Source organism: Cydia fagiglandana, chromosome 5 (genome assembly GCF_963556715.1).
Source record: "Cydia fagiglandana chromosome 5, ilCydFagi1.1, whole genome shotgun sequence".
NCBI lineage: Eukaryota > Metazoa > Arthropoda > Insecta > Lepidoptera > Tortricidae > Cydia > Cydia fagiglandana.
Window position 1 is genome coordinate 19,770,019 of NC_085936.1, and position 23,687 is coordinate 19,793,705.

Here is a 23,687-nt window from a genome sequence, read left to right on the forward strand (position 1 = left end):
GATTTAAAGGCATTGTCTTCTAGTGATGTCCATTTAAATGGTGGTGCTTTTTTGGAAGTGGAGGTAAGTTTAGTTAGTGGTGCAACCTTTGTGCTGAAATCGGGGATAAAGCGTCTATACCAACTTGCTGTACCTAGGAACTTTTTAACTTCTCGAGGAGTTGTGGGAGGTGGGATGTTAAGTATTGCCTTAACCTTGTCAGGATCTGTTTGAAAGCCGTGTTCATTAACTATGTAACCAAGATATTTAAGTTCTTTTTTGAAAAATGAACACTTGGGGAAGTTTATAGTAATGTTGGCTTGTACTAGCCTTTGGTAAACTTTATTAAGTAAAGTGATGTGTTCATCGAAAGTATTACTTATGATGATAATATCATCTAAGTAGGTAAATACTGAGTTATCAAGGTTTTCAGAAGGGAATAACGTATCCATAAAGCGTTGTTGGGTAGCAGGAGCATTAGTCAATCCAAAAGGCATTACGCGAAACATGTACATGCCTTTTGAGGGTACATGGAAACTAGTTTTAGGTCTATCAGAAGGGCGTAGGGGTATTTCCCAAAATGCTTTTGCTATGTCTATCGATGATAGATATTTAGCATTTTTTAGATTATCTAGAATGTCAGAAATGAGTGGGAGTTTGTAGGCATCTTTGCGCGTAATCGAATTTATTTTACGGCTGTCGATGCAAAAACGCCACGTTCCATCTTTTTTAGGAGTTATTATGACAGGGTTTAGCCATGGGCTTTCACAGGGTTCGATAACATTAAGCTTTAGCATTTCATCAACTTCTTTGCATAAAGCTTTTTGTTTCTCTGGAGAAAGCCTATAGCATCGCTGTTTGATTGGTGGATGGTCACCGGTATCTATGTGATGTTCAATGAGGTGGGTTCGTCCTAAGGGTTTGGTTTCTGTTGAAATATTTTTAAATTTTTCAATAATAGTATCTGAAATTAACTGTTGAGTTTCAGAAAGGTTGTCATAATTAGTGATGTGTTGGTCGCAGGTGGAAATAACTAGGGTATCTATATGTTTATCAGAATATGACGTTATGTCAGGTAATATGTGGGGAGCTATATTGAATTTTCTCCAAAAATTTGTGCCTAGAATCAAGGGTTGCTTTACAGTAGGGATAACATGAGCGGTAATAATAGCCACAATATTTTTGTACGAAATTGGTAGTTGAATTGTACCAATAGAGTATATAGGGTAGCCGTCGGCTACAGAGCCTACGACTTTATGGTCGTAATTTATGGTAAAATTGTGGGATAAGAGAATTTTATGGGAATTATTTCCGAAAATAGTTAAAGCACTGCCACTGTCTAAGAGGCCACATAAAGTTAAATTATTTGTCTGGATGTTGACATAAGGTCGTTCATCGTATGGATCTTGAGTGAAAAGTGCTGATGTAGTATTGTATGATGACATAAATAATTTAATGGTATCTAACCATTGGTTCCATTCTGTAGCAGTAGTTTTATTTAAGTTACTTTTCTCCTTTATGCGTTTTTTGGAAATTTATGGCAAACTGTACATTTTGCAAAAGTGACATTTTGTTTGCCACAGCGGAAGCATACTATATTTTTACTTGTACAAATATCTAAAGAATGATCGTTTGTTCTGCAACGCGGACAGGAGTAACGTAACGTAGAAGGTGGTGCTGTTACAGTATGGACTGGTTTATTAAATGGGAATGGTGGTATGTACGGTTGGGAAGGGGGGGTATGGTTAGAATCTTGTTGAATGTTGGTATAGTTGCTAGAGCTATAAGTAGAGGTAGTATTACAGCTTTCGTACCATTTGCACGATTGGAATAATGTGTCTATAGACGTAACATCTGTAGGAACTAATCTGGAACTGTAATAAGGGCTCATGTTTCTACGGAGGATATCTATTTTTTGTTTTTCAGAAAGGGGTTCATGTAATTTGGAAAAGAGGGCTTCCATGGCCGAAAAATACATTATTATTCGTTCATGTTGTTTTTGTTTACGGGAATGTATATTTTGTAGTAAGTTGTGGTCATGGTCATGCAATTCGAAATCTTTTAAGAAGTGGGTTTTAAATGATTTCCAATCTGTAAGGGTTGTTTTCTTTGACCTATACCAATCTAAAGGAGTGCCTGATAAAAAATCGTATATATATTTGTGTAAGCGTTTGTCGTCAATGTTACGCGCAATTGCAAACTCTTCGATGTTTCGAATAAAATCATAAGGGCAACTATCGCCTTTATAGTTGAATTTTTTAAAATCGCTTGGTTTTGCTTCAGAGAGGTTGGTTAATTTTCGAGCAAGTAGGTCTAAATTTGTGGAATCATCTATCAAAGAGGTTGCTGACGCGTAAGTTGACGTTGTTGTTGACGGTTGTGACATGTTAAATTTTGTTTGACATTTTGACAAAAATTCGCATATTTTCGAATAGTTGTCAATAATTTCTGGAGATAATTCAGTGGTAATATGGAGACGTTCTATTCTGTTATATAAATGAAATAAGAAAACCGCTATTCTATCGTGCTTCGCTTGGTTGGTGGTCGCAAGCTGTAGCTGAGAAGAAACTATTGTGAGGCATCTGCTAATTTCGGTGATATCCTGTTCAAGATCATATGGGCTGGAGAGATTCGAACACGGGTCCGCGAATAAATTTGGAGTGAGGAGCTGTCTTAAATCATCAGCCTGCGCGGTGGCTGGGAACTGAATGTTCCTGAGTTTGAGCTCATAGATGAGTTCAGGTTTATTTAATAGTGCTGGATTCATTGTTTATTAAAGTGGATACCTATCACGAAGAGAATAATTGATGTTATCAATATAAATAAAATATGTAGTTATTAAATTTTATTTTTTATTGAATCGAAAGGAGAAGTTTATTGTGATATTAGGCTTAGTTGTGTATATTTATTTAATCGGGTGAAGGATAAGCTATCGGATTATCTCCAACAGTACTGCCGTAAGTCAGGATTGGTTCGCACTTCAGTGACTCCAAGGAGTTTTAAAAACACTTAGGATTGAAACCAATTTGTGAGATTTCAGTGGAAATCTTGGATTGTGTAATTGTATGTGATAGATGTTTTGTGTAATCACTATGTTAAGAGTTTTGTTACGTGGCGCGACAAAAAGCGTAGGACGCTGGCATAATAGGGATTAGAAAATAGATATAGATAAATTGGTATAAGTTGATGAATGATGATAGATACTGATTTAAACTTTCACGATTATTAAACATTATCAAACTGCACAACGGGACTTAATCGCGTATTTAAGTTTTAAGATTTACCTCCGACGTTTCGAGGACGGCGTTGTCCCCGTGGTCTCGGAGAAGACTGGCTCAAGTTGACATCAACATCTTCTAGCCGCGCGAGTTTTTCGAACTACCCGCACTTGGTCTTGTTTATCAGTTTGAACGTTTTGCGCACTAGGGATGTCACTCTGTCGACACACAACACTAACGATATTCGATTTATCGACTGTCGATATTCGTTTCCGCTTACATGGAATCCAGTCATTAGTAAATGTAAGCGGAAACGAATATCGACAGTCGATAAATCGAATATCGTTAGTGTTGTGTGTCGACAGAGTGACATCCCTAGTGCGCAAAACGTTCAAACTGATAAACAAGACCAAGTGCGGGTAGTTCGAAAAACTCGCGCGGCTAGAAGATGTTGATGTCAACTTGAGCCAGTCTTCTCCGAGACCACGGGGACAACGCCGTCCTCGAAACGTCGGAGGTAAATCTTAAAACTTAAATACGCGATTAAGTCCCGTTGTGCAGTTTGATAATGATGATAGATGTATATGTAATTGGTTATTTAAGGGGGGAATTTTGGTTAAACGGTTGAGGATTAGATAAAAGGTTGGTTGTAAAATAGAAAATTAAATAAAATGATGTTAGGCCGAGAGATATTGCGAAAATTTGAGTTGGGTCGACTATAACCTTTTAGAATTTTGAAAAGATCTTAAAGCTAGCAATTACAAACAATATAAAAAAAAAAAATTGGTAGAATAAGGAAAAATGTAGAACTGGAACAGCTGGTTGCGGTTGTTGGGTAGGAGCAGGTGCTGGCACGGAGGTACTGGAACGGGCTGCTCAGTGTCGTAGGGCGGGTGGTTGTCTTGTCAGGTCCGGGTTTGAGCACGTTGGTGGCGCCAGTGTGAGGGGGCAGGTAGAGGAGCCTCACAGGGATGATGGGAATGAAAAGGCAGGATCCAGAGCGATGAGGGGTATTTATTATTTAAATAAAAAGGCACCTGTAACAATACAGGTTACGTGTTAACAGATAGGTATGTATAAAAATACTTTCGTAATTCAGAAGGTTAGAAATCAAATAACTTACAATATGTGCCTTGGTGATGATGTAGATATATATCTGGAAGGTGTGCAGGGCCACAAAACGAGCACTATACTGAACTGCACGCACTTATGAATTATTACGTTTACTAATAAAAATCACACTTAAACGGTCGTGTTTAGAAACTTGGGAAGTACAGTCCGTTAGATAAAATGATGTTTATCGATCAAAGTATGTGATCGAACTGAAAATAAAAATCATTGAATGGAATTTGGAATAGGATTTGAATTTCAAAAAGGAATTTAGAATTTGTATGGTGCCAGAAATAGTATGAAGGTCGATAGTGTAACGCTTCGTTACACGCACCGTTACAAAATTGATCTCATGTGTCGCATACTGACTTGCCATAAGTATATTTCAGGCTTCTTTGCATATCTATCAGAAATGAGCATAGGTACGAGTATATAACTTATTAGACAGGACATACAACTAAATTCGCCGCCGAACCCGGACAAAGATTAAAAAAAACCATTTGGCGTAAGTCGCATTTTTCCCCGGACGTGTATTTATGCGGTACCTACTTTGTACACAATAATGCCGGTAAATAATTAAATTCAATAAGGTGTTTCCTCGCATATAAAGTGTCCGGGTTTTTCGGGACACTTTTCGTATACTTGAAACATAAGGTACAGTTATCTCTGTACCTTACTGTACATTTCCTATAACGCCATACCATGCATACTAGACGCAACACAAGTGGATACCAAACGTTACTCTTCCCAGTGTACCTTTCCTTTTTCTCAAGGGAGGTAAGAATTAGGAAGGCAACTGTGTATTTTATTGTTTATTTATAGCATTTATTCCATCATAGTCGATAGTAGTCCTTTTAACTTTTATCGGCGTATCATAAATGTATACGCTTTCACACGCACATCGGCCATCGTAATATGTCGTATTGTTACAAATATAATATATTGAAGGAGTCGATTAATCAGGAGCTGATAAACAATTCAGGCCTTGTCGTAATGTCGATGGGCCGACGGGACCTTGCCCCAAATACTAAAGAACTGACGAATATTAGGGGTTGTGTATATATATGTTTAGACATGTAGTCATGATATCAACTTCAGTATAAACTCTATTCGAAGAATTTTATTACGAGTGAATGTCGATTTATATGTATTAACTGACAAACTATAACCCACGACGGAATTGACCCCCCTTGGGACTGACGCAGCCCCAAAGTTGACTTCTAAACGGCGGGCAACCCTAGGTAGATTCTAAAGAGTACTTAATTGCAGAAGGGACGTTTTGTATAGACTGATGTTTATCTGACATTTGACGTGCCTTTCTCCCGCAACAATCGGCAGACTAAGGGCCAGTTGCACCAACCACATTTGACAGACTGATCAACGTCAGCCGGCGCCCCCCGGCGCTTTACTATGAAACTTTCCATGCATAAAAATTTAAGATAAGATAAAGATAAAAGATAAAAAATAGTTTATTCAAGTAGGCATATTACAATGCGCTTATGAACGTCAAATAAACCTTTACCGGCTCCAACCGTACACCTCTGCCCCGAGAAGATTTAAATCCCCCCTCAATTGGAGGAGGGTATCCCAATATGGGACCGGCAACAAACTCGGCGGGACACATCTTTTCAAAACATTATTACATCTTATAATTAACATGCATTACGAGTAATTAATACAATTTAGCGAACTCTTTAACGATACGAACAGTTTGGCGCAACCGACCCTATGTTGTACAGAAAAAGACAGACAAGGCGTGTTCAGTTACTAGATGCTCTGCCTATAAATCATTTAATTATTGCTCGTATACGGCAACGGCATGCGATGTCACATTCAACCTTTCGAGGAAATGAAATTTCTGTGGCGTCTTAAATACTTAAGTATATTACAAATCAATAACAATAAACCATCTAATAATGGCTACTTGCACGTCCGTATCAGCGTCGCTTAACGGTGACACTTATGGGGATCTGTCAAGTATAATTAATAACTTACGAGTATGTAGGTACATTTATTATAATATTTTTTAGTTCGTGGCTTCGTATAGGTACTGATTAGACATACATTTTGCATTTTACAATCAACAATTTTGATTACGAACGCAATTCAAATAATAACTACGATGAAAGACTGTAAAGAAGTTCGACCTAACTATGTATATACATACCTACATACCAAAGTATTCTACAGGGTGTCCCAGAAATCGACGTCAAGCCGTAAACGGATGATAGACCAAGTCATAACAGTTATCATAAAAATACAAAAAAAATCCAACTCATGTTTTTTAAAAATTATGGTCACTTTAAAAATTCACTAAAAAATCCACACCCTGTAATGGTTCTTTAACTCTTGTTACTACAAATTCCATAATTTATTCTAATTTTTTAAATCTTGAATAATTACAGGGTGTGGATTTTTTTGTGAATTTTTAAAGTGACCATAATTTTTAAAGAACATGAGTTGGATTTTTATGATAACTGTTATGACTTGGTCTATCATCCGTTTACGGCTTGACGTCGAATTCTGGGACATCCTGTATTTTTGCCACGGCTAAGGCTGGTATCGTTTTTCTTTTCCACCCCTCTTGGACAAGACATTGGAACTGATTACGTTTGTTTGTAATGTAAAATCCAGAAAATCTTTAACACTAGTCTGTTCGGAAAGAGAAGACTCATGGAACGTATTGGGCCTCATAGGGTCATACTGCAGACGCACTATTTTACCAACTTCTTCAACAAATTGAAGATTCATAATCGTGTTAATTGTTAATTCAATTATACATACATATATTATTCCTTTAGTATCTAATTTATGAAATTAAACAACTGAGGCCTTGCGTTCTCATCCGTAACAGCCATTCATTATCTGCTTATTCCTGTCTTTACACGGCAATACACTCTATTGCCTTAGGAAAAAGACCCAAAATTGCTTATGAGGAAAAAATAATGACATCGTTATAACGTTTTAAACTATTTACACTGCACACAAATGTCGCATGCGTATCTTAAAGGCTTAACAGACTCGATTCTACTACGAATATGTTATTGCAAATTAGACTTTAATGTTATTGAATAAGAATCAGGTCAGTGCATTTGCAAAATTAACTATCTTACGCTCTTTTTTATAAATTGGACCGTTTTAGTGGTATTTTTCTTGTTTGCTTACCGTGATTCTCCATTGCCGAGCTAATTTTACCTGCACGTCGCTTTTAAAATTAAGTAGGTATCTAGGTATGTTAAGATTACACGCATCAAGTCAGGATTTTCCTGTCACTCGCGTCACGAGTTGATGGATGACGAAACTGAGTCACGTAACTCACGTATCATTCTATGTACTGACCTAAAGTTTGCTCCAAAAAGTCATTTCTTGGTACATTATTTTACAAAAACTAGAATACGAAAATCATTTATTTTTTTGGAAAACAAGGACAAACTTATTTTGTGTACCAGGAAAGTTAAAACGGTTCACCAAAGTTGGGGGGCAGCGGGCACCAACGCCACCAACAATAATCAAACACAAACCAAATTACATCGATTGTAATTCATATATTTTAGTAACTATTTTTTTCTAGATAATTGTGGCATCAGGTGTTCTTCTTCCAATGGGATCGATTTTGCATTGACGAGCTCAATCTGGGTATTGCACCATGCGCTCTATCCTGAATAACATGCCTGTCCTTAGCTTAGCTTCGTCTTCATTGCGCGTAACGTGGCCGAAGTAACTTAGAATGGAATGCGAGATTTACGATAGTCCTTGCTTAACACATTCACTGCCAGGAACACTACGGCAGGCACCGAAAGTGTTACCCTATAGACTGATAATGCAACGAACTAAACGTTTCATCTCCTTGTCACCAGATACGAGCGGTTACTCCGACGAGCGAAGGCCGAGGACCTAAGCGAGGTGTCCGGCATCGGCTGCCTGTACCAGAGCGGCGTCGACCGGCTCGGGCGACCCGTCGTCATATTCATCGGCAAATGGTTCCCCATCGGCGACATCGACCTTGACAAAGTAAGTTTCGGCAACCTGGCGGCTAGAACTTATAGCCAGGCCAGGCCACACCAAATGCATATGCATGCAGCACGCTTCGTACACGTTTCCGATTTTTAGGAGCTGCAGACGGAGCCGCGCTTCGTACCCCAGTCTACTACATAATCAGGAATATCAGGATGCAGGTATACGTATTCAGTGCGCGACGGAATTTATGAGCAGCAATTGTAACACAATGTATTTTGTGTCTGAAAAGCAGTGGCGTAGCAAGACGTGGGCGAAGTGAGCTCTCACCCTACGAAATAGTTCACAATACGCCAATGTTGAAAGGCTTAACAAAACAGTAAACAAGGCGTACCCAACTACAAAATAGGCTAACTAACAGGGAGTAAACAACTCGAGCTGCGACATTGTTTTACTCCGATCCGATGGTCCCATTTACGTAACAATAGACGGGGAAGACCCGACCGTCCTTGACCTTTCTACAGTAGTCAATATATATTATCTATTCCAACAGACGTATAATTACAAGGAGGACAAATCAAGCAGTGAATTAAATAACAGTTAAAGAGACGTTTAGGTCGACACGGTATGTTTCGTCACGCTGTCAATGACGTGAAAGTCCACGATTTTCTAAAACGAATTTCCCCTATTCCAGGCACTACTGTACCTGATCAAGTTATTGGACCCAATCGTCCGCGGCGACTACGTGATCGCATACTTCCACACACTCGCCTCTTCCGGCAACCACCCGCCCTTCTCCTGGCTGAAGGAGGTCTACACCGTGCTGCCTTACAAGTGAGTTACCTGATCAAACTGTTGACCATCGTCTGCTATCCGTAAGCTAAGCTACTCGTAAGCGGCTAAGGTATACAAGTGATCAAAGTTGATTCTTCCTGGAGAGTTTTAAGAGAAAAGATCAACTCCGTCACTACTATTGTTGCCAAAAGGAACAGGTCACGACAGTTTTAGGCACATGTTTTTCTTGGAGAGTGTGCTTTAGGAATATTTCAAATATGTATATTAGTCAGACAGATCTAGCCCATTTTTATATCCTATTCTATTTATTAAACTAGTAATATTGAAAATATGTTAATAAGTGTCTTTAAATACAGCTATCTAACTATTCCATTGTCTTTTTCAGATATAAGAAGAACCTGAAAGCGTTTTATATTGTACATCCCACATTCTGGACGAAGGTTAGTGTTTTATTGTTAGCATGCCTGTCACTTTGCCCTGACCTTTTAGCACAAAAGGTTGCGTTTGTGACTATCGAGGGGAGAATGAGGAATCTTTGTTACAAGTATATCCACAAACAGCCTTGTGATTTCTATAATTGTATTTGTTTTACCAAACATTGTTGTTCGTGCTAATAAATAAAAGGCGTCACTCGTCGTCAGGTCACTGAATAACTTTTACTATGGGTCCAATATCGAAATGACAAAAACATTTGCCTGCTCAACAGAGAATATCAGCCGAATTGTATGAAACATGGTTTTTTTCTCAATTTCAGGAGTTGGGCTCTTAGTAAAAGTTGTTCAGTGTGATCCATGTAGGTCACCTTGCAGAATATGGCTAAACGTATCTTCTATATAGGTATAGTTCTAATTTTCAACTCATGTAAAGTCCGTCTAAGCTCATTTTGCACCGACTTTGAAAAGTGTCACTTTAAACTTCATATGTATTCACTGGGATTCGAAGTCTAAACTGACACTTGCACGCTCTATCACTACAAAGTTTGCAGAGTTAGCTTATAAGGACCGTGCGCGTTGGAGGGTCTGCCATCCTGTGGCCTGAATCGGAAACATATGAGCACATGTACATTGCCAAAGCAATGCATAGTAGGTTCTGCGATTGTGGGCTACATCGGAAGCATAAACTAGACATTTAGGCCTCAATCCAAAACTCTGACGGCTCCTATACTGCCCCTTATAGTTCATGCACGGGGCCTTTCACTACAAAGTTTGCACAGAGTTAGCTTATCTGGGTCTAAATTTGTTAATTTTATTTTAATATTTTATTTGTATGTCCAGATGATGACGTGGTGGTTCACGACGTTCATGGCGCCGGCCATCAAGGCTAAGGTGCACACGCTGCCCGGCGTCGAGTTCCTCTACTCCGTGATGGCGCGCGACCAGCTCGAGGTGCCCGCCTTCGTCACCGAGTACGACATGACGGTATGCACATACAATCTTTAACTTTACACACCAATTTTGGTGGCTAGCCATAAGCCGCGCGTGGCGCTGTCGCCACCTAGCTGCCATATCATCTGCGAACGTCGAAAAAAACTGACGGACGAAGTGGTTCGCGTTTTAGCCCTGGAGGAAAGGCTCCACGCAATTGTTTAGGAATATATTTCTGGGCAGTGTTTATAAATAAAACCATATTTGACCGAACGAGTGTATTCGAGTATCCATTCGCTGACTCACTCACTCTCTTCTTTCTCAACAACTCCCACTGTTAACATCGATCTGTGTAATAATATAAGTTTTTATGAAAAACACAATTTTTCTTTGATAAAAAGTGACTTTTCATCATCCACCAACAGGCAATGTCAAAGTCGCTACTGAAATCAGTAAGATGAAACTGTAAAAAACACGCGGGAAAATTAAAACAAGTCCCTTGGAAATTAATTTAAGTTTATGTTTTGTAGTAAACTTATTTAGACTTGTATGTTTCAGATAAACGGTCTACACTACTTCCAGCCAGACACGAACAGCACGTAAACGTAACTATACGTATGTACGTAACTATACGTGTAGTACGCTACGAGTTCGCCTCACGTGGGGTCGCCGCGTCGCTCATCTTCGCAGTTCATTACAAATAGTACACCATATACCATACCTACCTATGTAATATACCAAAGACTAGGAATCCTGCAGACATAGCATAGTAGCGCTACCCCCTCTGCCACAAATATACGGTAGTTTTACTCCATTTTCGATCAAGTGTGTTTGTGTGACGCCCGTGTCTTTGAACGGACCAATCACAGCACGGGACTCGCTCACCTCGTCCCTGCTCCCCTGTATTATTGGCAGCATCATCATGAAATAATTGCTCTAAGCTCCGTCTAGAGGATTCCTAGTTTGTTATATACCTACCACTACCATCGTTCAAGCTGTTAACTGACAATTCATACACCTTAATGAAAGGACATAAGGTCCATCTTCAGTTAAGAATGTTGTTCCCAGAAATCCTAGCGTAGCAGATATTTTTGTTATACTGTTTATAGAAACGTGGAAAAAACTGTGCTGTGGAAATAGTCACTAGATGGCGCTATTCAAGTTTCCCTTTTCGCCCATTCCTTTACGAGTGCGCTATCTAAGTATCTATCTTCGCAGCACTATTTTTGCTATGATGAGTGTACATTAAAAATCAAGAATAAATGTTAAGATAGCCAGATATACCTAAAAACAGTTTTTGAACGTACTTTGTAGTTAATATCGCTACTGCCTAGATTGCCTAGAATTTCTAGGCTAGAAAAATGTATAAAGGTAGTCGAAAATGTATAAATATCGAGAGAGAACTAAATTTTAATATATTAAAAAGTTCGAAAAAGAGAGATAAATAATATTTTCTCTATAAAATTGTTCTCGTAAGGCTACGACGGTATTTAAATTATCTGATCTGGCATATTTTTTTCTGATAATTCTTCAAAACCTGCCAATTCTTTGTAATAGATTTCTGAGGGACTACCGCGAGCCACGTTCGACGTGTTGCCTCCCTGTCACACTTACGTACGAATTAACAAGTGCGACAAAGAGGCAGTACGTCGAACGTGATTCGCGGTAGGCCCTCTGTTAATTTAAATTCTGTATCGTCTGCAGATAGCTTTAATAAAATCACTTACTATGGTTTCTTAACTGCAAAGATGACTATCGTCGGCATTATATTTAATTTGTAAGAAAAATGTAACAATCCTTATTTGTGTTTTATAAATTAAGTGAATAAAAATATAGAGGAAAAAATAAGAAACATTTAGTCAGGCCAAGATAACTCTGCAGCAATTTTTATAGCTGCAGAGTTATCTCGGTCTGACTCTGTGTCGATGGTGGCATAAGTAATTCCAAATTCTAATTTTGATTTGATAACCAACCAGTCGGTTATCTAAATCAGAATTAAGTTTGTAATATTGGCCAGTGTTTTGTATCTCTTAAGAATTTCAGTGAAATCTGTAAATAATTCAATTATTTAAATATTTTACTGAACTCGTTTGTTAACACTATATCTTAGTATTAGAGGTGCATTTTATAATTATTTAGTCATAATAATGATTGCCTGGTCATAATGTTCTTGTAGGGCGTGTACCTACTTAGGTTTGTTGCTATTATCTACAACGTGTGTACACGGCTTTATAGATTTTTGGCACTATGCCCTTGTTCTTTTTTTTTTTCAACGAGTGTACTGCAATTTTAAAATATGCCATTAATCAAGAATGATACTTAATTTGCTATTTTTCAAATGAATTTGCCTTTCAGGAAACCATTGGCCTAGTTTTTTTTCATAACTTACAATCTGTCCTATATCAATTCGATCCTGCGACAGGGTATTCGTTTAGCGCATAGTTTTATTTTTACCGTACGGAGTAGGTTTTATATTAGCTAAGCTTTACGTAGACATCTTGTACCTAATGATGTAATTAAAGGCAGTAGGGGTAGTAAACCTAACCTTAAAACTCATAATTAAAAAAAAAACAACGGGTTGCACTCCGGGAGTGCCGGCAGAAGTGAAAACTCAATGACATTGTAACAGTTTTTCGATCAGATCACGTGTCCGTCTTTCGAATCTTACGGTCACGTGACCTGTCGCGAGTTTGTCATTTTTCCCCATCACAAAAAGTGCACAGCGCCGCTAAAGAAGTATTCACTTCAAAAAGAAATAATTCAAATTCTTAACAATGTTGCCAACATCCAAAAGCCATAGACAATTCTCGTGTTCACTACTCCTGCGTGTTTACGTTGAAAGGTGCTTGATATTTTTTGCATATGAGATTTTATTTTTACATTAAGTAGATTAGATATCGGGAGAAATATAAATTAATCGTATGTAAATATGCTGTTGACGTTTTAACAGTTTTGTGAGTTCACCGCCAGTGTTGAACGCAAAATATTAGATACACATCTTCTTCTAAACTACCACGATAGTAGGAAAATGTAACGTTATTTGGGGAAAGCTATCTATCTTATGACGCTTAAACATAATCATAATCATGTCTTTATGTTTAGTGTCATAAGATTGCCCTTTCATTAGATTTTCATTTGTACAGTCGCCATCAGATTTATCGGAGCGGCCAAGGTGCTCACAAATATCTGAACACGCCTCTATTGTTAAGACGTTAGAGAGCGAGTTTAGATATTTTTGGGCAACTTGGCCGCTCCGTTATATCTGATGGCGACTGTACATGGCAATTTAATTTTATGATTGCCCTATACGACACGAGGTACCAATTCAGCCTCATAAGGCCCACGGTCCTACCTGTAGTACTTTACTTCAATGTAATTTAAACTGTCTTCAATTGGAACAAAGTTGCATATTGCGTGCTTTGAATTCCAACGAAACAAATTAAATTTAACCATATTTAGTACACTATTGGTTTCAATTTCATTTGTCATTTTGTCTTGTATGGTGGGCCCTAAGGTTAGGACATTGGGCTATGTTGTATCAAGTCATATTGAGACGCATTTCAATGTCTGTTTATTTCTCTTTTCTAACGAACATTTGTAGGAAAATGCCAATTGTTATTAACCACTGCCTCCACGTCGGGTGAGATTGTAAATTCAGTGAGATTTCATAATGTATCTGGTCTTAGATGAGATATTTTTGTATTTATCAAATAGCACCAACAGTTTGTTATTATAATGTTTATAGCACTGACACCATGTGAATGTGTTAGATAGTGGCGCCGCCTAGCGTGTGATTTTAAACAATAGTATGCTCGCAAATTGATATCTATCTCTTTCAAACAGTGTATAATGTAAGAATTACAATAGGCCTTAGTCAAAGAAAAAAAACGATATTTAATTTGGATTATTCCTAGTGTTACCAAAGATAACAACTGGGTGGTAATATCTAGGAAACACGCAATAGTTACACTAGGTGGCGCTTTGAAAGCCTCATAATATTGTGCATTCCTAGCGCTTTCGTAACGCCATCTAGTGAAACGTTTTAATTATGGTTAGGGAGGCGAGGTAGCTAAATGGCGTAATTCAACGGCGCCGTCGAGACCTATCAAAATCGAAAGATAAAATAATTTCGAAAAGAAAAGCTCGTATGGCAAAAACCATTTTAGCGGTGGGTTTGGCGTGTACGGTTTTTCAAAAATGTTAAAAAAAACAGTTACTTGGGCATTCTCGAGCGCGTCAGATATTCATACTACGCATGCCCCGAGTGCCTCTGATAACAACGGTATACTAATCTGCCGGTTTGCGTGGTGGGGGTAGGCATATAAAGTAGTCAAAAATGCAAAAAAAAAAATTTACTCTAGCGCGTCAGATTTTCGGAAGGGGTGTTAAGTAGGCCCCAAGGAAGCTTCCTTTAAAAAAACTGACGATTTCGGCGTGACGATAAGTAACGATGAATTTTTGAAAATGCAAAAAAAAAAAGTTTTTTTGAAATACTCGAGCGCGTCAGATTTTCATAGGGGAGGTTTATCTCGGTATCCTGAAAGCATATTTTTTTAATCTGGAAAAAATGTTGGTGGGTTCTCTTAATCTGACCGATTTTATGATGCTTCAAGTCAAAAAGTTTTAACTTTGGACAAAAATGTAAAGAGACCTTTTTTGTGTAAAATAAAATTACCTTTTTTGTTTATTTAAACTTTTTTTTTGTAAAATGTATCGTTCGCGACTTATATGCCGCAACGCGTTCTTAGGAAGACGAAATGGCTCCTCCACACTTCCGGTCATGCGGAAACCGGCAGATTTTGTATTTTTAGTAAGTTTTAGATTATATTCTTCAAAATAAAAAATAAAAAAATCGCGCTCGAGAATGCCGGATTAACGTTTTTTTTTACAAGTTCGCGACCCTATAACTCGGCGGCGTCAAGGACTTATCGTCAGATTAGTTAAATTTAGTCTTTAAACACTAAAATCAACCCCCAATATCTTAATCTGACGCGCTCGAGTATTTCAGACTATCCATTTTTTTTTACTAATCTGATCGTCTATCCTAGGCGCGCGTCACTACATATAGAGCTAAATACTTTACAAGGTTGTTCTATTAGGTCTAAGGTATCTCTCATATCTTAAACTGCCACGCTCGAGTATTGGCGAAAATTCCCCTATTCGCCTCCCTAACTATTACAACTGTACTTTTTCTCACAGTAACTTAGTCGGACCAAGATCTGCATGGCATTTGCAACGACAAAGTGTAGTGATGTCAACAATAATGTCAAATTTCTATGAAAATATGACGTTTATAATGACCCTTCTTCACTTTTGTTATGTTCAAGTCGGTGCAAAGTTAGATTAGACGGACTCCACCCTCCTAAGGCTCAAGGTCCTACCTATGGTACTTATTCAGTTCGATGAAATTTAAATCATATTCAATTGGAAAAGCTGCAAAATTAGTTTTGTTTCATTCCATTTTCAAACAAAACAAAATGAACTCTATCCCCTACACTATAGGTTCCAATTACAGTGGCAAATTTTGAATTTTTCATATGTATGGCTGGGTCTTAGGAGGCTACTACTGTAAGAACAAGTCTAATATTTGCGGGCGAACTATTGAGTAGCATGCCCTGCTACCACTCTATGTGCCACCTATATAGTCTGTTTGTGTGTGAGAATGGTGTGTGGTCGATGCAATATTAATGTGTGTTTTATAGAGGTTGAGTATAGTGATGGCGGATTGGTGGCTTGTGTCCCGACCGACAGAAATCTGAGAAAAAAATAAGTTGGTAGCATTCGCAGACGCGACTTTCGACTTTATACAACTTCATATAAAGTTGAATATTGATTTTGTTTTAATCTTAAATATTGATGTTATATCGGTACACGGCGGGAAAAAGTTGATAAATCGAGATATTTTGCTGAAGAAATTTGAACTTTGAATAAAACTGTTTAAGGTTCAAATTTCTTCAATTTTTTCCCGAAAGTTATCAACTTCTTCCCGCCGTGTACGGATATAATGTTAACATTTCAAAGTTATAGTCACTGTAGCATAACTAATTTATCCCATTTATATCATAAAAAGTTGAAAACATAAGATAATGTGACTTAGTAATTCGACCAATGATATAATTTTTAAGATAGATATAAAAGGTTTGTACCTCATTGGGTGAATGACCAAGTCATTTTTTTCCGTTATTTTGTATTCGAATGAAATAAAGAGCTATCTGTCGATTGGGACACAGCCATATTGCATTGTTGTTGTATAAATAAAGTTAAATTTTTAATACATTTGTAATCGTAAGACTTTTCCAACATACTGTTTCATACTTGTAAGCTCGGTGTCTTCTATAGTCTGTTTGTAAGCAATTTTTAATGTCAAATGTAAGTTGATGCAATAATTTACTCGAAACTTACACCTGTAGCTTTTGTTGTAAATATATAATACAACATAATGACTATGATATTATTACAAATGTAATTGTAATATTATGGTCAGTATGCTAGTTCTTCAATGTAAATAGTGTAATCAGTATCACAATCTGTAAAGTGTCATGTAAGCATTATTTAAATGTCATAGAACTAGTTAAGGAGTTTTGCTTTGGTGATAAAATATTTGTCCAAGTCAAATCAGTCAAACAACACACGGCAGATACACTGTCATGTAGAAAGTTCCAATGTAAAGCATTTTGAATTAAAAAAAATATCTTTGATAGGTTAGTAAAAGCAAGTTCTCATTTCTAGTAAGGGATTTGAGAATTCCATACTATCAAAATGAGAGTTGTCTACCCTATTTCATACAAATTCAAATTATTGGGAGATATATTGTCATCAAAGAAAACTTCCTAAAATATCAACAAGGCCTTAGCATGTTAACTATTGTTACTTTTTACAAAGTTTGGTTGCGAGTATATTACTGTTGATAGGACATGTTGCCATGGTCTATGTTACATGCATATTATAGGGTTTAATATAATGTGATCAATCAAGTTAAGTTTCATATTTTATTAATATAATGTAGACTATTATATAGGCTATGTAAATATTTAACAAAATACAAAAATAAAATTAATAATTTACTAATACATGCAGTTTTCTTTTGAATGAAACCTACTTTTGTCTTAACATCGTACAGTAAGTACAAATAGATAGGCAACCAGTGAAGCCAAAATATATTGCAACAGACCAGATTGATATACCTATAAACCAAATGCAAGACATGGCTGTAGCATGTATAAAAAAAAATTAAAATTCAATCTGTTTATTTTCGATCCAGAGGTTAGTTGTACAATCAGTCTCAGTTACAATCTCTATATTTGGTATGTAAACCTCACCACATTGGTGATTCTATTTTTGATTACTGAGATTTTTTGGCTGTGCAAACTAAATGATAATTTTCGTGGTGTCATAGGTGTCTAAAAATATAAATTGATATACAAAGATCATTTGACAATATCAAGAGTTGCCACCAACTAAATGTTACAGTTATTGGACATGACAATGTCAACAGCCTAAACATGCAGAGTGTGAGAGATACTTTTGATTTTCATGCAAAATTTCGTATTTATTGGGTTATTATCACTAGTTACCACTAAGTTCTTACCAGTGGTAACTACTGGGAATTTTTTCCCACCTTTTACCACTGGTAACTACTGGGACAAAAAAATCCCAGTAGTTACCATGTTTGTTGGTGGTAACTACTGGGAATAACCCTATTTTATTCCAAGTACTCATTAGCATAAATACAAATAAATAAACAATCCTTTGTTTAATGTGGCTAATTAAAAGTCAGGAATAAAGTCCAAACAACTCTCTTGAACTTATTAAATGCTACATCTGTAATACTGTTTTAGATAATTTTACACAATATATTTGGTAAAAAATACAATAACACAACCTTTACTTCAAATGAACTTTGTTTAAAATATTTACAAGAAAGTTCAGTGATGGGTATTTTTGTGCAGCACTCAGTAACGCGACTTTCAAGACGTTGAGAACATTTGAAAGTAGGTAACCCCCAATAGCTCCCAGGTAGCAAGGGATGGGCCACACCTGCCAGGGCGTGTTCCAGTCCAGGGGTATCACCACTGCGCCCAGCCACGCGCCGCACACCGTCAGGAGCGCGTTGTTCACTAACATCTCCAACACACTGTCTTTCGCAAAGTTCTTCACTCCAAACAACAACTGCATTGATGTCTCCACTCCCGTGTGCGCGACCAACGGAAACACCGTCAAAAGCGTCAGCAAACTCGACAACATTAGCGTTTCCTCATGGCAATCCAACACTGGAGCTCCAAATAAAATTATTCCAATGAAAAAACAGAACATAACCCCTAAAAGGAAGCCAAATCCTTTCAACATATCACCCGCTCTATTCTTGCTCACTTTAGCTTTCTTCGCTAAGATATCGTTGGTCGAGTTTAGGTAGAATGATTTAAGCAGTTCTGCGACGAAAATGAGGACCAAAATGTAGAATGAAGATCCGTTCCCCACGGAGTAAAGTAAGCCCTTGTATGAAATCACTGTAACTATGCTGGGTAAGTAGATGCATGTTATTAGACTAGATATTGTCACCCTTCGTAACTCCAGTTGGTTGTGTAGAGTAAACATTGTGAATGTTATCTTTTTCAATATTAATGCAAGAATTTTATACACAAATTCAATGTTATCAAAACTTCAGTGACTTCACCTTCAGTCACACTGACAGTGACAGAAGCAGGACAGAAGTGACAGATTGCTTGTACATTGTACATTTTGAGACGATTTTAACATTTACTCAAACATCTTGCCGCAACTAGACCTTATAAAATACACAGTTCAACACAGAAAAATAAGTTTTAGTTCGGTGTTTTCGTTATAATTATAATTAAATACACCTTAAATGAATTATTTGGTCCAAAACAAATTAATTCAGAACAAGTTTTTTTGACAATTTACAGAAATATGACATCACTGACGATGTTTCCAACTATCTTTGTGTTTGTCAAAAGAGTCAGTATCCACCAATAGTATTCGCGTAATAGCGACACTGTGCTCGATGGTTCATACGTTGTCTTCCCATTCAATTTTGTGTAACTCTTTCACATTGCGAAAACAAGCTACAAATTCTACGTGTTGACTGTTCAGAAATCAGTGTGGAGCAATCGATATGACACAGACTTTATAAATGAAAGGCGCCTTCGTTCAAGGCACCAGTTGAACTCCGGCCAGACCGCGAAACGTTCGGCTACAGTGCGAGCCAACGTTGACCTCAAAACATCGATCATTACTTAACTTAAGTTTATCGCAAGTGTTTGTCGTGACCGTGTAATTGTAATACATTACGTAAAGATGCCCTGTCCGTTCTTGGGATCGTTGAACCAGGCGTTCGTGAGGAACTATGGAGCCGCGCTGATGAAGCAATACGGGAACTACTGTCCCATCATCAGTCGCGGGTTCCGCTCGCTGGGCCAGGATGAGACCAAGTGCCCGTTCATCCAGGAGAACTCCATCGTATCGGAGGCCCCACGCGAAATGACCGAAGACATCGTCGACCGCAGCCCCTACCAGTACGATAAGTTCTTCCACGACCAGATCAACGCGAAGAAGAAGGATTACTCCTACCGTGTGTTCAGGAAAGTGTCGCGGCTGGCGGCTGAGGGCGCCTACCCTCAAGCTTTGGAGGGGGCCGCCAACAACCGCGTCACCGTGTGGTGTGCCAACGACTACCTGGGTACATCCCGCCACCCAGCTGTGCAGGACGCAGCTGTGAGCGCCATCAAGGCCTATGGCACTGGGGCAGGAGGCACCCGCAACATTGCTGGCAACTCACAGATGACTGAGCAACTGGAGGCTGAAATCGCAAAACTCCACAAAAAGCCAGCAGCCCTCATCTTCAGTTCTTGCTATGTTGCCAATGATGCAACACTTTCCACTTTAGGAAAACTTCTTCCAGGCTGCCACATATATTCAGATGCTGGTAACCATGCTTCCATGATCCAGGGTATCCGGCACAGCCAAGCGCCTAAGCATATATTTAGGCACAATGACCCCAATCATCTCCGCGAGATGTTGGAGGCGTCACCGATAGGTGTTCCAAAACTAGTCGTATTTGAGACTGTACACTCCATGAGTGGAGCGATCTGTCCTCTAGAGGAAATGTGTGAAATTGCACATGAATATGGAGCTTTAACATTTGTGGATGAGGTCCACGCAGTGGGCCTGTATGGGAAACATGGTGCTGGAATAGGTGAGGAGAGAGGAATAGAGCACATGATAGATATTGTATCGGGCACGCTGGGCAAAGCTTTTGGAAATGTTGGTGGGTATATCGCTGGTTCTTCCTTGTTGGTGGACACGGTTAGATCACTCGCTCCTGGCTTTATCTTTACCACAGCACTGCCTCCTCCTGTGTTAGCAGGCTCTTTGGCATCCATTAGACTTCTCGCGAGTGAGGAAGGCCGAACACTTCGAGCGAAACATCAGGCCATGGTACGGTACTTAAAGCTGTCACTGCTAGTCGCCGGTCTTCCTCAGCTGCCCTCCGTGAGTCACATAGTCCCTGTACCGATAAAGGGAGCTGATAAGGTGGCGTTAGTGGCGGAGTCCCTTATGAAGCGGGGACATTACGTACAGGCGATTAACTACCCGACCGTGGCCCGCGGCGAGGAGAGACTGCGGTTCGCGCCCAGCCCGCACCACACGCCAGAAATGATCGACCAGCTAGTCACTGCCCTGACAGAAGCATTCCATGAAAACAACATAAGTTTCAACCAGTTTATAAAGAATGGTGCATGCTGCGAATGCAGCATGGAATATAAGTTCGACGTTATGTACGAGGAGCCCTACAAGCTTCCCTTAGCGGCTTAACTTCCCGAGTCACTGCAATGGATCCCCATGACAATGCTAAAGCAAGGAAAAAAGAGAAATATTAATGTTAAGTTATTTTTTGTGTAGTCTATGTCCTGTTTATCCTATTTATGGTTTATGGTTGGGGTTCGGGGGGGATGAAATTAAAAAAGTGATCAAAGTTTTTCATTGTTTTATTATCTGCGGTCTTAATGATAGGTAATTAACAATCGATGGCTTATTGCTCGTAAATGCACTTATTATCCGATAGTGCAACTCCATGACAACTTAATCCTCTTTACACAAACAAGTCAAACAACCATTATTTAGATACGAGTAATAAATTAGCATTTTACACTTATTTAAAACACTGAGTGTACGTATCTCAATGTTCCTCGCATTCCGTTAGGTGTCACCCAAAAATGCAATCATGGCAATAATACAATTGTAACGATCAGTGGCCTATTTTATAAAGCTACAAGTTACAATTTACAAGCGGAAGTCTCGTTCTAACACATAGGGTTAGAAAGAGACTTCCGCTTGTAAATTGTAACTTGTAGCTTTATAAAATAGGCCACAGGGTGTCAATTATTGAAATTACGGCGTCAAACAATGGGATATTTACGTTAAATAAATGACAATAAGTTTCAAGTGCCTTTCAAAGCAATGTTAGTTTTCCGAAGGACCGGAATATAATTATGTTGAGTTATTTAGTATGTTTTGATCAGTGATTCACAAGTAGGTATATACATAACTATAATACTTTACCTTAGTTTGAAGCACCATAATATCTTAACTCACATTTATAGACGGGTCTAACGCGAATTTTATTCAATTAGACCCGTCTATAAATGTCAGTTATTTCATGTGTGTTCAAAACGCGAAAGTTTAAAATATTATACCATAATATCTGTCTGTAGTAACAATGTATCTTGTTATATCAGCTGATAATACGTAGTCATGTGTATCGGCACTTGTCTAGTTACATGAATAGCCACTCAATATTGTTCTGCTTACAATACTCGTCTTAAGACTCTTCTTAAGTTTGACACGTATAATAGTGTGACTTTACCACACTGGGTCCTTTATTCTTTAAAGGAGGATAAATAAAACCAATGAAAGAATAACTCTTGTAAATTAAATTATATGATCACTAATAGATCATAATTATTCAGGTACCATCATTCATTAGTACTTTAAGAATTATTTTGTGGTAAAACACACTTTTTTTTTATTAAAGAAATGGACCGGCTCACTAGTATTCTTAAGAATCTCTCGATTACGATTTTTTGCAACACTTGTGATTGCAACTTTATTAATCCCCGTACTTGATGACCTCATATGCCAGCCCGGCTGTAAGCAACCGGCTTGGTTCGTGTGGATGCCACAAAGCTGTGATGCAGACGCCATCGTGAGCTCGCCAATTATTGTAGAGTTTCCTTTGCCCGTAAAAATGTTATAATGACTGGTTTTCTGTATGGTGGAGGTTATTCCCGTTTGCCTGCTCTATTCCAGCAAGGTAACATTTCGCGATGCCCTATTTGTGGTATTAGACATTTTTCAATGCCCAAAAAAGGGTGATTTTGAAAGAATTACGCAGCACTGAATTTAACTCACGATTATTCTCAAGAATCTCTCAAAAACTATTTTTTTCAACACTGCAACTTTAAAGTTCTTAGTCCCAATACTTGATGACACCATCCCAGCCCGCTGTAAGCAACCGACTCGGTTCATGTGGATGCCACAAAGCGGTTATACAAACGCCATCGTGAGCCTTCCACTTCTTGTAGAGTTTCGTGCTCTTCCAGTCCCAGATGTAACACTTGCCGTCGGCGTCGCCGGACACCAGGTAGCTGGAACAAGAAGAATATGATGAGTGACATAGAAATTGTTTAATGGCTCCTCTACACGATGGGCCAGCGCCAGCCACTCCAAGGGACGCAGCCGTGCCATAAATGCGTCCCTTGGAGTGGCCGGCGTTGATTTCATTCTTTGAATTCATTCATTCTTCATTTGAGTTCAAACTGTTCAAAGTGAGATTGGACATTTATTACGAAAACATATCTTTCGGCTTGCCTTACTCCGAAACCGTAGGCACGACACTGACCAAAAGCCAGGCTTAAATCGCCATATAAAATTGCTATACATGCCAACAAATAGTTACATCGTTCTATGGCGGTTTGTAGGCTAAGAGCGCCTAGAGCGGGACGAAAAAGCAAGCCCGGTTGCAAGCCAACGAGTGCGAGCAGGATAGCTAGAACATTCTACGCCTGTTTCTTTCGCGCGGACGAGGCGCCACCACGGCAAAATTTTGCAACACGCTGGCGCCGCGGTCCGCGCGCTGTTGCTTGAATTTAATAAAACGGGTTCATTTGGCGCGCGGTTTAAAAATAATCTATATTGATTATTGATCTTATCACTACGTAATTTCGGTAAGGCAACTAAGGCAAGCCCG

At 38.5% G+C, this 23,687-nt stretch overlaps 4 protein-coding genes across 4 annotated transcripts in view; 2 read left to right on the forward strand and 2 right to left on the reverse strand.

The window, feature by feature from the left end:
• LOC134664651 (protein GDAP2 homolog) overlaps positions 1-17,488 on the forward strand; it is a 33,902-nt gene extending 16,414 nt beyond the window's left edge. The window contains exons 2-6 of the mRNA XM_063521394.1: positions 8,165-8,318; positions 8,956-9,095; positions 9,442-9,496; positions 10,331-10,474; positions 10,979-17,488. Of these exons, the coding sequence (XP_063377464.1) occupies positions 8,165-8,318; positions 8,956-9,095; positions 9,442-9,496; positions 10,331-10,474; positions 10,979-11,023 (538 nt within the window). The 3' untranslated portion in view covers positions 11,024-17,488. The remainder of the gene's footprint in view (positions 1-8,164; positions 8,319-8,955; positions 9,096-9,441; positions 9,497-10,330; positions 10,475-10,978) is intronic.
• Positions 17,396-19,100, reverse strand: LOC134664650 (phosphatidylinositol-glycan biosynthesis class F protein). The gene has a single exon (XM_063521392.1). The coding sequence runs from the start codon at positions 19,013-19,015 to the stop codon at positions 18,305-18,307; it is 711 nt and encodes a 236-aa protein (XP_063377462.1). The 5' UTR covers positions 19,016-19,100; the 3' UTR covers positions 17,396-18,304.
• Positions 19,101-19,469: 369 nt separating this feature from the next.
• On the forward strand, positions 19,470-21,416 carry LOC134664643 (5-aminolevulinate synthase, erythroid-specific, mitochondrial). Its single transcript, XM_063521383.1, has one exon. The coding sequence runs from the start codon at positions 19,736-19,738 to the stop codon at positions 21,251-21,253; it is 1,518 nt and encodes a 505-aa protein (XP_063377453.1). The 5' UTR covers positions 19,470-19,735; the 3' UTR covers positions 21,254-21,416.
• LOC134664756 (pre-mRNA-processing factor 17) overlaps positions 21,411-23,687 on the reverse strand; it is a 61,930-nt gene continuing 59,653 nt past the window's right edge. Inside the window, exon 13 of the mRNA XM_063521501.1 lies at positions 21,411-23,085. Within this exon, the coding sequence (XP_063377571.1) occupies positions 22,908-23,085 (178 nt within the window). The 3' untranslated portion in view covers positions 21,411-22,907. The remainder of the gene's footprint in view (positions 23,086-23,687) is intronic.